Raw genomic sequence first — 15,044 nt, 5'->3', positions numbered from 1 at the left:
TTTAAAGTGTGTTTTCATTTGCATTAAATTACATTGTAATATATACCAGAAAAGCAATTATAAAAATCCTTAAATGTATAAGAAACTGAAGACAACAAAGAATAACACCCATTTATGAATATCTCCAAAAGAAATCAGAGGTCACCTGAACAATCATTCATATAATTAGTATCAAATGTGTCTAGTTTTTGTGTGTCTGTTCATTATCTTTAAATGAGCATCTTTGAAGTGAAACTCTTATTTGAAATCAATACATATAATTGTATTTATAACACACATCAAATTGACTGATAAAACAATAACTACTTACTAAATAATGCACTTACTGAAATATTGTTTACTGAATACAAGCTTTTGACCCTATTTATAATAGCAGAAAGCATGACAAATATTAAATGATTGGTGATTGCTAATTAAATGATTGGTGATTGCTAAAAGATTTACTGTGGTCTACTATAGTATCACAAGGCAGAAAAACCATGTTTTATGTTCATTCTTATTAGCAAATTGAACTCAAGATCCTTAATTAGAAACATTGTTGTTGACATCTATAAACCCATTTAAAAAATCAAAACAACAATATTAATTGTGATAAGTCTTATTTGGGAGTAAGAGTGCATCTTTAAAATAGTGTGTTGTTTTTTTCTCACTTAAACATGTAACAATTCAATTCGACAAATGAGACAAAAAAAAAATAAGTTAGAAAATAGATGTAGTAATTGTACATAATACAAAACAACAACAAAAATTGACAAAGCTCAATATAACAGGAAATCTATATGAAAACAAAAATCCTTAAAGGCCATAATTATTTAAACTGAATTAACTTCAGGTATAAGTAATACACACTTTTATAAAGCTTTTACCCACAACATAGTTATTATCATGGTACACTATGGGAATTTTATCCAAATGTTGAAGATTTTTTACCGTGAATTAAAAATATTTTGTCTATATTTGATTTTTTTTCACATTATCAGAGATTATGAAATAAACACAACAGTTTCTGGTAAAATAAACTTCAGTTAACAGAAAACTTAAGTTCAACCGAACATATTATTGATATTAATGGGAAAAAATCATTTTGATTGATCTTGTGAGTCTTCGGAACAGAGCAGTATTTCGATGTTTGAATTATAGCAGTTTTATAAATTTATAAAAAATAGTTAATAATAAAACAACCTGCAAAATCATTTTAAATATTTTCTATGATGTCTAATGAACAATTGAAAATACAATTTATAATAATAATAGTAATAATAATAATAATAATAATAATAATAATAATAATAATAATAATAATGATAATATCTTTATTTAGAGAAGGTATAAACACATTATGACATAATTACAGATTCAATCATAACAACATCATATTTACAATGTACAATAATTATTATGATAGTTTACCGTTCAGTTTTGAAGAAAATATACATAATGTCATGTAACTATACATTTTTATAACTAATAAAATGCTTAAAAATCAACCTTTTTCTTGTAAAAATTGATAAAGCTTAATTGGACTAATTCAAATAAATGAATTTTACTTATGATACTAACTCAGAATTCAGATTTAAAAACAATAAATGTACTTTTAAATTAAAATATGTAAAGAAACAAGAACACTAAGTAGGCGGTTATGCTCCTCCAAAAATGTCAGAGTAAAAGTTCTCAACTAATGTCTTTTTAATATTATAACATGTAAACATTCTCTGTGGGTAATCGATGTCTAATTGTTTTATTTAGTCAATGGTATTCTAACATTTAGAATTTTTCACAATAATTCTTCACTCTTCAACAATTGAAGTTTGGTTTGTTCCCATGCGTTTGTACTTGTAGTGTGTGCACAGATGATAATTACTCAATGCTGAGTCAATGCTGATTTGGTTTTCATGCCCCTTCAGGTTCTTTACCTATCTAGAATGTTTAGTGCTGTAAAAGAAAAAAAAGTACTTTCTAACTAATTAGTATAGATAATAATACTGCCAAACATATACAAAATAAAATAAAACAGTTTAATATTTCTCGACATTATATAAAAAACAAAACAACAAGCTGATACATACATGTATATTATATAAAGACAATTACTAAATTTATCAATAAAATTCATCATCATCACCACCACTACCACCACCACTGGATTATTGAATACAGTGAGTTTATTAAACAACAAACACCAACTCAAATATGTTTTATATGAAATACTCACATCATCTCTATCAGATGTGACTGCCTTGTTGATAGACATGGATGTCAAATCTGTCTCAATGATCCAACAAAGTATTTAATGCAGGCTGGAATTCTTCATATAACCCCGATTTGTTGACTTAGTAATATTCAGTCATTTTCCTGCCTGAAAGAAATTAGACTTCTGATTATCAACCAACAGAAACTACAACCGTCAAATACAAATGTACATGTATTAATTATACATTCTGCACTAATATCCGTTTTAGCCAAGAGTAAAGGTTGGTAGGCACAAATGTGTAGTTGTTGTGCATATGGTTAATAATGATTCACAACAGTATAGCGTTCAACGAGACCTACACCAAGCAAATGAATGTCGCTAGTGTCCAAGCTGTCGTGGCTTCCAGCCCGAAACCATGTACATCTTTTCTTACAGGTTTATTTTGAAAATATGCAGTTTGTAAACAAATAATGGATATGTTCATGTATTACGGTATGTTAGAAATAGGTCACATACCAAAACACATCATTTTTAAACAAAATTTTAAGTCTAATATTTTTCTAAGATAAAACAATCAAATAAAAAATTACATACTCATATCATGTACATAAATGATGTACATAAGTACATTTAAAAATATGTAACCTGTACATAATGCACCAGTCAACTGTAACCACAACCCCCCAAGACTGGGGATAGCCGGGGAAATGGGCTGTGTTTTTACCTTTCAGGTGGCTTCGCAGTGCCGGGTGAATGCGGTGGTTTTGTCTTTGAGCAAAATATAGCAGGGCATATGCCTTACCTAGGCTCCCTGGGGTACGGGGGCATATGGCAGGGATTTGACCATCAGTTCATCCCCGCAGGACGAGGATTTTACCTGGGGTTGGCTGGACCGAAAGTCAAAGTCCCAGCTATTCCTCGACCTGGGGGGGGGGCGTGGTTACAATTGACTGGTTCATTATAAGTAGATGTAAAGTATGTAACATGTATACCTGGTATTTATAGTACATGTAAAAATATTAACACGCTGTCTTAACATTTGGCAAATAATAATGATTTAAGATTTCCAAAGATAAATTAAAAAACAAACATTTTTGAACACATACACGTACTGGCTAAGGTCACAAATTCGAACACTTTTTGAGGTTTTCCACAATTATCTTGAAGAGTTGTTGTTGTATTAAGTTAACATTTCGTATGAAACATCTTTGGTTAAACATCTGCAAAAGTACATATTTATTATCTCATCAATTATATGTCGAAAATCGTTCATTTTATGGACAGTAAATCACCCTTAATTTATGCTATGGAGGGCACAAATACCGAACACTTGCAAAGCGAAAATACATGGTCATACAATTATAATTAATAAGTATGCTATATTATATAAACACTTAGCTGCAAAGTTATTTATTGTTTCCGATGGGTTTTTTTCAAAACATGCAATTCAACTGTAAAGCGTGATTTTTATTTATAAATATCTTAAATGTTGGTCAACATAACTGCAAAACTTAAAGATGCGCGTGCACCCTCTGACGTCATTCCCCCGTGTGCTACATTTTGATCCTTAATAGTATTAACATTGAATGACATTTTTTAGAAAAATACTTAACAAAACAAGATGAAACTTCGCAAGTGTGACCAAGGCAAGCTTCTGTATTGATCTAGATCATCGAATAACCGATCACGGTAAACAAACGCGTGTTTTAGCCGGTGTTCGGTATTTGTGCCCTGTTCGGAAATGTACCGTCAACCAGTGCACAACTACTCAAGGATACTTACACGAATAGCCCTTTGATACGAATATCCCAGTTCCATGCTGATTGTTGACATTCGTTTTTTCGACCGAAAATCTTCTCTTACGCGTATAATTCACTTACAATCCATGTTTTACTGTAATGACTTAAATTGTTAGATGTATCGTAATCAACTTTTCCAACTATACAGTAGCGGGGAAATACCTTCTGGTTCTAAAAATAGCAACATCCGGATATGTGTAGTGTTCTAAAAATAAAACAACTCGGGGGCAATCGTAATAAAATTTTACTAATGTCATCTTCAACATATTAACAAATAAAGTTAGATGTACATTTAATTCCAATATCGATTAAATTAAAGAAAACAGCTTACCTCATGGTTTATCAATGCAGTAAACATAACAAAACAACATAAAACATAATTATTCCCATTCACATAAATACCGGTCCACACATTTTACATTTCATTCGGAACTCCTCCGAATGTTTATATTTCCGGCACATGATATTACAGGTAACCAATCGGAAAACGTAAACGAATCGGGAACAGTTATTAAACTTATTTGTCGTTCTTCCGATATAATGTTTTAAAGATAAATTGAAGACAATCTATTCAACCATAAATAGCATTTTTAACACCCATGCAATCGCCACCCATTTGCATTTTTAATCATGATAAAATAACAGTCCAACCCAACTGTCAATCAACTTAAAAACCGCTCCTACCACTAACTAAAATAAATTCCCATTCCATAATAGGCGCGCACTTCAGTGCGGCGCCAATAAGAATTCTGAGAACTTTCATTTGGTGGTATGATGGTGAGGGAGTTATATGTTATTGCTACTCATATACTCTATGGTATGGGACAAATGATTGAGAAAGGTAAAATTAAAATTCTCGTAGATCATACCCCAACCATCCTATCAAACATGTTCTTCACCCAGTTGAAATTACGTATTACTATTTAAATGAAAAAAGAATATTGCTCGCCAAAACAATGTAACTTGCTATAAGTCATTAGGAGTTTTCATTTTTTCTGTAGTTATATTTTCTTCAAATGATTGAATGGCTTAATTTTCACATTTTTATTTTTACTTTTTTTTGTCACCTATTTTTCATTTACTGTACTAAGTTGACTTGTTCACGTTATACTGCTTATAATTCAATGCAACTAATCGGCAAAAAGATCATCACGAGATAAAAATAATAGTTCATCGATCAAATGTATTTAAGCCTTGTCCTAGATGAAATAGTTTAATTGTCACTGTTATTAACGATTGATCTGCTAATGAAATACGTTAGGCGTATATAGTAATGTGGTAGGTCGATGTATTTTTAAACAGGTATACATCATTCTTCCAGCAATTCAGCAATAACTTATAATTTTGAAAAGTATCAAACTTCAGTGTGATATATAAAATCGGGAATATGATAAAAACTTGATGACCATATTATGTTTTGGAAATAAAGTGTGCACAAAAATATTTAAATACTAGACTTAATCTCGTGACACGTTCATAGCGGATAATGGCAATTCCAACGCGGTATGGAACAATTTATGCCCAGGAAGTCCAGGTATGGCGTTCTCATGCATTACTCAAATTTCTTCATGAAAGTGAATTATCCGTAAATTTCCTGTATTTTTAAATTGAATAAATTTGATAGTATAAATCAAAGAAAATGTTTTAATCTTTCTTTTATTGTGTTAGTATGTTCGCTAATTCCTGAGAGTTTACTTGAAAACATCTGCCATTATATGTGTGTTAACAGGACAATGGTGGATGTGTTATTTCCCGAAATGTCCAACTTCCCAACAATAATTGCTAAGTATAATTGCCACAAGATATGTTTTAAACAATGTTCTTTTTTAAATTTAAATTCGTCTTGCTGTTTCGATGAACTGTTTATAGATTTTTTACTAACGACTTCATCAATATTTTTTTAATTAATAGTATATCACGCAAGATATGTCTGACTTCTACCCGTGCAAATGAACATTACCTAAACCTTTTGCATTGATTTACTTCTATAGATGTTCATTGGAATGACTTTTTAATTGATAGAAGATACAACACGATAAGTAGTAGTGCATGTGATAGATATTCCGTTGTCCTTGGAAACAGAGTTATTGCCTTTGGAGTTGCCGTTTAATACCCGGTATATATATATATATATATATATATATATATATATATATATATATATATATATATATATTTAGGATGACAACTTCCTGACAAAAACTTGTTTATAGTTCATGAAGTATCTAAATAATTAGTATGAGTGACAAGTACGCTGAATAGAAGTGCAATATACATTTTCAAATGACCGTAATTACTTCCAGTGAAGGTAGTCTGTCTTCTGAATTATCATATTTACACATTGGGTGATCAATTTAGACTCAAACTAGTTTAACAGTGTTTCATGGTAGCAGTGACGTAAATGAAGTGTAAGTCATGGTGTAATATTCTAAAATAGTTTCTATTTTTTAATCTGCGGCAATGAAATTTTGATACTGTGTATATGTTTGCCAATAATTTTCGCTATTGACCTCTGATGACATTTACCATTACCGTTTGACCTATTTTCTTAGTTCTTAGGGTACAACATTGAAATTGACAGTACAGTTATGCAACTCCCCTGTAATGACAATGTGACATTTCGGCTTTCTTTCTTATTTGTATTAATGCTATGTAGAAATAAATTGTTCACAGAATACAGTGAACTATATATCATCGTTTTCCTTCGATAACATTGGCAGTGACCTTTTGACTTTCATTTTTTATGATAATGCGTTGGAATTTTGCGGTGACCGTTTGACCTACTTTCTTTTTTTGACGCAACAGAAATGAGAAGCAATTATTTTCAGACCGTTTCTACTAGTAAAAAGCCATTATCATAGCCATAGCAATTATGGCCAGTTTTATACAATGTGTATAGTCCAGTCTTGAGGGTCTTGTGAAATAGTGTGTTATAGTTATAAAGCAATACCTAATTTCAGCGAAACAGGATCATACATACCATTTTGTGTATCTTCGACTAAATTTTAGTAAATATATAACAATATTAATAAAACAGAGTTGCGTGGTTATTCATTTATTACTACTGTGATAAGTCTAGTCTGATAAATCTTTACAAAATACTAAACATAGTATGTGTATATTAGGTCTGGTATAGAAGCGTCATTAATAACAAAAGTAACCAAATAAATGTGTTGGGTTTTTTCCACCGACCTAAAACAATTAGTATTCGATGGAAGTTTTCTCTAGTGGGTGCCATTTGTCTTACAGTTAAGTCGAAGGGATAAAGGGGCATAGTTTTCAGAAATCTGATAACTTTGAGGGTATGGGGGGTTATGGTGAGGGAGTTTAATGTTTAAGATACTCGTATAATCTGCGGTATGGAACTAATGGAGAAAGGTAATGTATATTTTCCCGTTGTGCATACCCCAACCATCCTTTCCGACACTTCGCCCAGTTCAACCTACGTAATAATATGTTAATGAAAAGGGACATCGCTTATCAAAACAACGTAACCGGCTGTAAGTCATGAAGATTTATCATTGAGTTTATAGTTATATCTTCTGTAAACGATTGAACAGCTCATATACCGAATGGAGGTGTCGATTTGTCAATTATCTGATTAGATGCATACAATTGGGAAGATCTTCCTTCGTACTAAGTAGCGCTTACAAATTTAGTTAAACAAAGATATACTTTACAAACATTGAGATGTAATCGATATGATATTTGGCGCTTCCATCCGTATGTCATCGTATTGCGCATGTACATAAATTAGCCATTTAGCAAAAGCCTCTTCCCCAGTGACGATTTGATAAATACAGTATAGATTTAAAAATAGTCTGATGTTCACAAAACCAATGTATTCTTAACTTCCTTAATACTGTTTTTTTTCTTAATACGAGATTCCTTTAAATAAGGTTTATCAAACATTCAAGCGACCTTTTAATGCAATATGATAAATTCAACATAGAAAATCGAAACTTAGTCTAATTAATTCGATAGCTCTCCGATCAAAATATTTGAATATAATATTGCTCGTTTTCTCTTAAAACGCGATCGAATAGTTGACATGATATTGGATGACTGCTATCATATCAAAACATTAGACGATCTTCAACTCTTAATGGATTTGATATTTACCAATTATTTGTATACGTGTATATTGATCACGACCTGGCATCTTTGATAGAAACATGTAAAATATGAAAAACAAAAAGTGGCCTATGTTTTGTGTGGCATATTTGCTAGATGATTGAGCGAAAGGTTCAATGACAGAAAAGTTGACAATACAACAATCGAAGAGGATAATTGCAAACCTAATATTGCACTGGCAAAGTACTCCGTAAACGTATTGTAGTATGACAGTAGAGAAGTGGACTTAGATTGCATAGTGTTTCATATAGTGCGATAATTAGAACATGGATTGTTTAAATAACACAGGAACTCATTTTCACCGTTGAGCGGTGCCAACCTACAATACTCAAACTATGGGCTGTTTTATAGTATATATATTGTATTTGTAAGCATTGTACATCTTAATTAAAATGCAGTCTCGTATTGCTTCTTTAAAGATGCCGTCGTCATGGAACGAGTATATATCGCTGGTACTGACGGACAGTGGCTTCGTGACAAACAGCGCAATCTTCGGCACAGACGGGCGGAAGTGGGCCTCGACTCACGGGTATGGCCTTACTAGTGACGAAATAAAAACTCTTGTGTTTGGTTTTATCGATCCATCAAAACTATGGAAGGACGGTGTTCGGGTCGGAGGACGGACATTCACGTGTACACGTGCGGAGAGTGGTCTGATCGTGGGCCGGGAAAGCACCGAGGGGACGGGATGCGTCGTTTTCCGGTGTAATAAATGTATAGTGATAGCTACGCACGAGGAAGGTGCACACCCAGGCGGGTGTTATAATGTGGTGACTAAATTAGGAGAATATTTAAAGGAGCAAGGTATATAGCGTGTATAATTCAATTATATGTAATGTTATATATATAAAGTATATTGTTTCGTGTCCAACGCATAACGATAGAGATTTTTCTAAATCTGAGTACAACAAATATTGCAAAGATCGGCTAAAAACAATTTCATTTACCGTACATGAAAATGAGCTTCTACATTAACGTTTTAAGGTGTATTTACTTATGGTTAATCATTCTCGTTGGCACATTATGGCGCGAGAGCGTGGTCTTGTGTTGCAAGGGGAAATTATCAAATTTGAAGAAAAATAGTCAGTAACTGATGCGACTGAACACCTCAAAATGTTGCATCAAAGTCGTTTGATGTGTACAGCAGAGTTAATACCTCCAAATGTTAAATCAATGCGATTGAATGCGTACAGAAGAGCTGGCTGTAATATAAAAGTCATAATGTTTAATATATAAACAAACTGTCGGCGTGCTTCATTAACATAATTAAAAATATTGTCTATGAGTTAACAACTTCTTTGAAGCGTTGCTGATTTAGAGGACGCATAGTATCCTAAAATGCCTATAAACTTGACTCAGCACATGGTCATAAACGTTTCATGTAACTTTACGTTATAACGGAGCATTATGTGCTCAAAATAATTTAGTTGTTTATATCCACGGAGAGAATGGAGGAATTGAAAGTGGTCCACATGTTGATGTGGGTGGTAGCCCAGACAAGTTTTATAGTGTACTTCATACCGAGGAGAGATATTGAACATCACAACTTTTGGATTTATCGGCACGCTAGACTCAATATCACAAACATGGACTACGAAATCAGAGCCCGTGCGATCGAAGCTTGCTGTCAACGGAAATTAAATTGTTTTTTTTTATTTGTTTATCTTTGCATGCATGTATTGAATTGAATTTCAACCACGTATTCATAACTTTGATATGGTACGTTTTGTTTAAGGGAAAAGGTCAAAGTTGTAGTTAATGGATCTTTAAGTTAAGTGAAAAATAGAGCATCATTGATATGTCACAATAATACAATGACACAGTAATGAATGATGGACGAATGATTCGTTTTGCATGTAATTAGATAATTTTTAATTTAGTAAGCATAAAACATAGTATTCCTTGTCGCTCAGCTTGCCAATACCGACTCCGTGGCGCAACGGTAGCGCGTCTGACTCCAGATCAGAAGGTTGCGTGTTCGAATCACGTCGGGGTCATCCTTTTTTGCAATGATCGGAAAGCACAATTATTTTGAAAATAATGAATGTACAACTATGGCTGATATTTAATATTAGATCTAAAAACAATGCAAAACAAAATCGGATTGCGTTATATAGTCTGAACCTATTCAGTGAATGCAGTCGGTGATGCACATTGAGGACACATCACGTGGTTTGTTACGTTACATTTGGTTATTGTAAAATTGGCACTAATATAACAAACTTACAGCGATTTTCTATACGAAAATAACCAAATTTGGCGTCAAAAATCACGTGGTTTATCCAAATTATTGTATGCCCATAAGACTGACTTAAGTTTCAAGGACAAGAGCCGCAATTTCAAGAGTATGGAACCTGCGATACTCCGCCTCATCATGGTGAACCTACATGACAGTTTTTTTGAAAATCCTAGAATGCATGGTCAAGATACAGCCCAAACAAAAATCATTTCAACCCATTTCCTCTACGCGTGACATTAACCTTTAAGGTACAGGCCTGAGTCTTGTGCGCGACACGCCACCTCACCATAGTGATCCTTTATCGCATTTTTTTTAAACCCTGTATCGCATAATCAATATACAGCGCGGACAAGGACCATTTCAAAATTAGACCTCTAAGCGTGATCATGACATTTGAGGCAACGACCTGGGTATGTGCGTGGCATGCCATCTTATCATATTGAACTTTCATGACAAGAAGGATAACACCCCCAATGGCGGGTCAAAAGATCAAGCATATTCGACATTTAAAAGTTATCGAGATTGAAATAACCATAGAATTGCATGGTATAACCATGGCTTGTTTCGCCTCATGCATATTCATTAAAACATGATTTTGTCAGTCAATTGTCCCACGGTATGTTTGAAGTGAAACGGAAAAAGTACCGTGTTTGCCGACGACGTAATAATGTGAATTATAACTAAACATATACAGTTATTTTAAAGTCAGTTGTTATAACATATTACAGATACATATTGACAATGTTTGGATTGCAAAACTATTACGATACCTGTGAAGAATAATTGTCATGAGTATTGGCTCTGCCACTAATAAGTAAATTAAAGATATCAACATTAAACGTTCAATTACTGTCTGATATGTAAACATTGGTAATATGGATATTCCTTTCATCAAATCTATGAACGGCAATATACGTTTACCATATGTATTATGTATGATGGCAGGGACGTTCGACGTACTTAAAACGTTATCGCACATGGGTGGATCAGGTCTATCTGTCTGAGGAACATCGTAGGTGTTGTTTCTTGCCAAGGTTACAGGTCGAGATGCCGTCGCAGCAATCGACGGATTTGCATTTGAATCAGTTTTAGTTGCTACATTACGATGTTATGACTGCGGGAAAGTAACATGTTGTTAATACCGGCGACAAGTAACATGTAATAAGCACTGGGAGCAAGTAACATGTCGTTAACACCGGAGGCAAGTAACATGTAATTAGCACTGGGAGCAAGTTGCATGTCGTTAACACCGGAGCAAGTAACATGTTATTAGCACTGGGAGCAAGTTACATGTCGTTTACACCGGAGGCAAGTAACATGTGGGTAACACTTGGAGCAAGTAACATAAAGGTAACACCGGGGGAAAGTAACATGGCGTTAACACTGGGGGCAAGTAACATGTCGTTGACACTGGAGGCAAGTAACATGAGGCACTGGGGGCAAATAACATGTTTACACTGGGGACAGGTAACATGTCGTTCACACCGGGGGCGGTAACATATTTTGTATAAGCTGTATTCTGTCTTAAGCTCATGATTCGGATGCTGTTTGTAACTCTGCTCATAATGCCTTGTGGTCCTTCTACTAAACGGTAAAACAGTACATTAAATGATTTTTTTATAAAGTTACCCTTATTTCTTATTTTAAATACGCGTTTGGTCTACTTTTGCACCCTGGTTTTACATGCCTGATCTTGGTGTGGGAGTGAAATGTTTAAATGTTTTCTAACCAAAATAATTGAACGAAACCTTCTATTTGTGGGCGGGGAAGGGGGTTTTGTTTAAAGAAGGGCTCCTTGAATAAAAAATATCTGCAAACAATAGTATTCGATTGAACAATAAAACATTACCTTGCAATAGTATAAACAGATTTTGTTTACTCGCATACGTAAAGGACGCGATCATTCATTTCAATCCGCTGTGGGCATGGTATAATGAAAGGAAAATCTGTAATGTTTCCTTAGGCATATTTACATTTTTATTAAATCGGTCTTATTCCATTGTTGTATTTCGTTTACATCACTATACAAATTGTACACATTCATACGCATTCTTTGTAGTTTTAAAGGAATCAGATCCTTTTTTATAATTTTATTAACAAGAAGGCAAACACAAATTCTTTAAATCTTAAAATCTACAAAAAACAAACATGAAAGAGTTTGTTGATAAATTTCAAAGAAATGGTCTAAAGTTCTAAACATAAGAATATATTGTTAAAAGATTCGGAAGGTTTTAATTAAAATCAGTTCGGTATGTAAGTGCATCAAGTGTATAAAGAATAAAGTGAAAAATAATGAGACGGATAAATGCTCTCGTAATTATTTATCTATTCAGAATTAAATATTTATATATATCTTAGGACTTTCTCATGCATTTTAAATATCAAATATTCGTTCAATATATTTGACAGGAAAAGAACAAATTCGTAATTTAGGACACATTTGCCGCATACATTATTCAAATGACTTAATGAGTTTAGAAATAATTGGATTAGACGATTAAATACAAACACATACCGCCAGTGAAAGGTCTGCCTTACAAGGAAAGGCGTGCATACTAATACTTTGGACGGGGAAACTTTTGAACTTTCCTTTATCATCGGATTATTACCTTTGTCCACGTAACTTTATTTAACAGTGTTTCAAAACAATGAAGTTGTTCCAATACATAATAAAGAGTGTTTATTGTGGTGATTGATTAATAATTGAAGATGATGATGATGATGATGAAAATGAGGAAGATTGAGCCCATTTTGGAAGTTAAAAAACCTGAAGAGGAAATAATTGTAAGTATTCAATTTCCGTAAAAATATATTTTAAATACAATTATCTAGTCAGTACAATGCATGATAAACAAATTTTATCTGGTGATTGTTTGCAGATAAACTGTTCAATCATCATAATTGACAGTGTTCATTAATAGACTTTTGATAAATGATTTTAGAAGCGGTAAGTCTCGGTCTATCTTATCACTATAAAGGTAAGCTACTAGTGTTTGATCATTTCAATGTTAGAAGTAAATACAGATAACTCTCTTGAGCTCATGTAGATATAAAATGGAACTTTAATCATGTTCTTCTAGCCCTTGGCGTCAGTGCAAAATTATAAAGTCCTCATTTAGGTGGAAAGGTATACAGTGCGTGAACAAATTGAGGTGTGAATTTTATACCGACGTCGAAAATGTTCACTATGCATTATTTGCAGAGAAACGTGATTAAATGTCTGGGTATGTGAAATTGTTGCTTGGTAGCATTTGGAGTGGATGTATAAATCACGTGATACTAAATAGCCAGTGCAGTTAGAGGTTATGAATGGGTACCATTGAACAGGTATTATCTAACGTAATTTATATGTTTTAATTAAATTTGTTTCTAAATATCTTATTTTTTTCAACGCTTGTGAGTTTATTCTCTTTAACTTACACATAAAACTGTATAAGTTGTGTTCGATTGCAGATTTACGCTTTCATAACATAAGGTCCCCTTTAAACGAGCCGTAAATCAAGCACAACGTTTCTTACCAGCCCATATCTCCTGAAATAAGATATTGCACATTCCTTATTGCATGGTCATGGATAAAAAACAATTATGTTCTTTACATATCTGATATACGATTTATATGTGCATAACTAATAGTTACTACAACCACAGCCCGAGATATTTAAATAGTATCGGAGAGCTTCAGCAGAAGTGAAGTGGATAATGTATATACATGTATATCGAACCGGGCATGCGGTTAAGGGAAAAATCAATAATTAGCGTTAATATAAATGACGTTGTAATGTATCCGCACGAAAGATATTGAACGGTTAAGCTTCGCCTACCTGTTACCGTTCGGACCCCTAGGATCAACTTAACTGTTACCCAAAATAGAAAAACAAACAAGTTTAAACTGAATATATTACACATATGAAACTAAATATATTTAGTAAGGGTTGGCACAATTTTACCAAAGTTGGTTATAGGAAAAGTTAATGGACATTATTCATGGTATTGCGTTTGGGGCTCATATGGTCACGGTAAAGGTCATTGCAACTAAAATATCTATTCAAATATACATGAGTTAACATGTTAAAAAGCCCTGCTGTGTGATTCCTGACTTCTGCCATAAGTTTAGTCTAAAAACTCTTTGTAAAATACTAAACATATTCTTTATATATTATATATAGTAATTACAGAAATTACCAATTACTTTCGTGGAAACATTTTTTCTTTGTGTGCACCATTTGTCTTACAGTTAAGTCGGATGATTAAGGGGTAAAACGCGATTAGAATTATGATAACTCTTCGTTGGGAAGAGGGTGGGAGATGGTGAGGGAAATGTATGTTATAGATAGCCGTATACTCGGGACAAATTATTGAGAAAGGTGAAAAACTGTTTTCGTGGAACATAACCCAACAATCCTATCCGACAAGTTCTTTCACCAAGTTGTACGTAATAATATTTTAATGAAAACAAATATCGCACGCCAAAACAACGTAACCTGCTATAAATCAGGAAGAGTTTTCATTTGTTCTGTAGTTATATTTTCTTCAAATGATTGAATGGCTCAATTTTCACATTTTTATTTTTCCTTTTTTGTCACCTATATTTTCATTAACCGTACTAAGTTGACATGTTCACATTATATTGCTTATAATTCAATGCAGCTAATCTGCAAAAAGATCATCACGAGATAAAAAT

General features: G+C 33.1%; 1 protein-coding gene and 1 non-coding gene across 2 annotated transcripts; both read left to right on the top strand.

Moving 5' to 3' along the window:
* The first annotated feature begins 5,327 nt into the window (after positions 1–5,327).
* LOC128212767 (profilin-1A-like) lies at positions 5,328–10,039 on the top strand. The gene is made up of 2 exons (XM_052918071.1): positions 5,328–5,524; positions 8,544–10,039. The coding sequence occupies exons 1-2, from the start codon at positions 5,477–5,479 to the stop codon at positions 8,934–8,936; spliced, it is 441 nt and encodes a 146-aa protein (XP_052774031.1). The 5' UTR covers positions 5,328–5,476; the 3' UTR covers positions 8,937–10,039.
* A 10-nt stretch (positions 10,040–10,049) lies between these two features.
* Trnaw-cca (transfer RNA tryptophan (anticodon CCA)) lies at positions 10,050–10,121 on the top strand. The gene has a single exon. It is a non-coding gene; the product is annotated as a tRNA-Trp (tRNA).
* The last annotated feature ends 4,923 nt before the right edge of the window (positions 10,122–15,044 follow it).

This window comes from Mya arenaria, chromosome 13, assembly GCF_026914265.1.
Source record: "Mya arenaria isolate MELC-2E11 chromosome 13, ASM2691426v1".
Taxonomy (NCBI): domain Eukaryota; kingdom Metazoa; phylum Mollusca; class Bivalvia; order Myida; family Myidae; genus Mya; species Mya arenaria.
Note: the sequence above shows the minus strand (reverse complement) of the source record. Positions and strands in the feature narration are given on the sequence as shown.

Excerpts from the sequence above, each read along its gene's own strand:
- LOC128212767 (XM_052918071.1), top strand. The coding sequence starts at position 5,477 with ATGGCAATTCCAACGCGGTATGGAACAATTTATGCCCAGGAAGTCCAG. Across the intron at positions 5,525-8,543 it reads TTTATGCCCAGGAAGTCCAG|ATGCCGTCGTCATGGAACGA; the intron begins GTATGGCGTTCT and ends GCTTCTTTAAAG.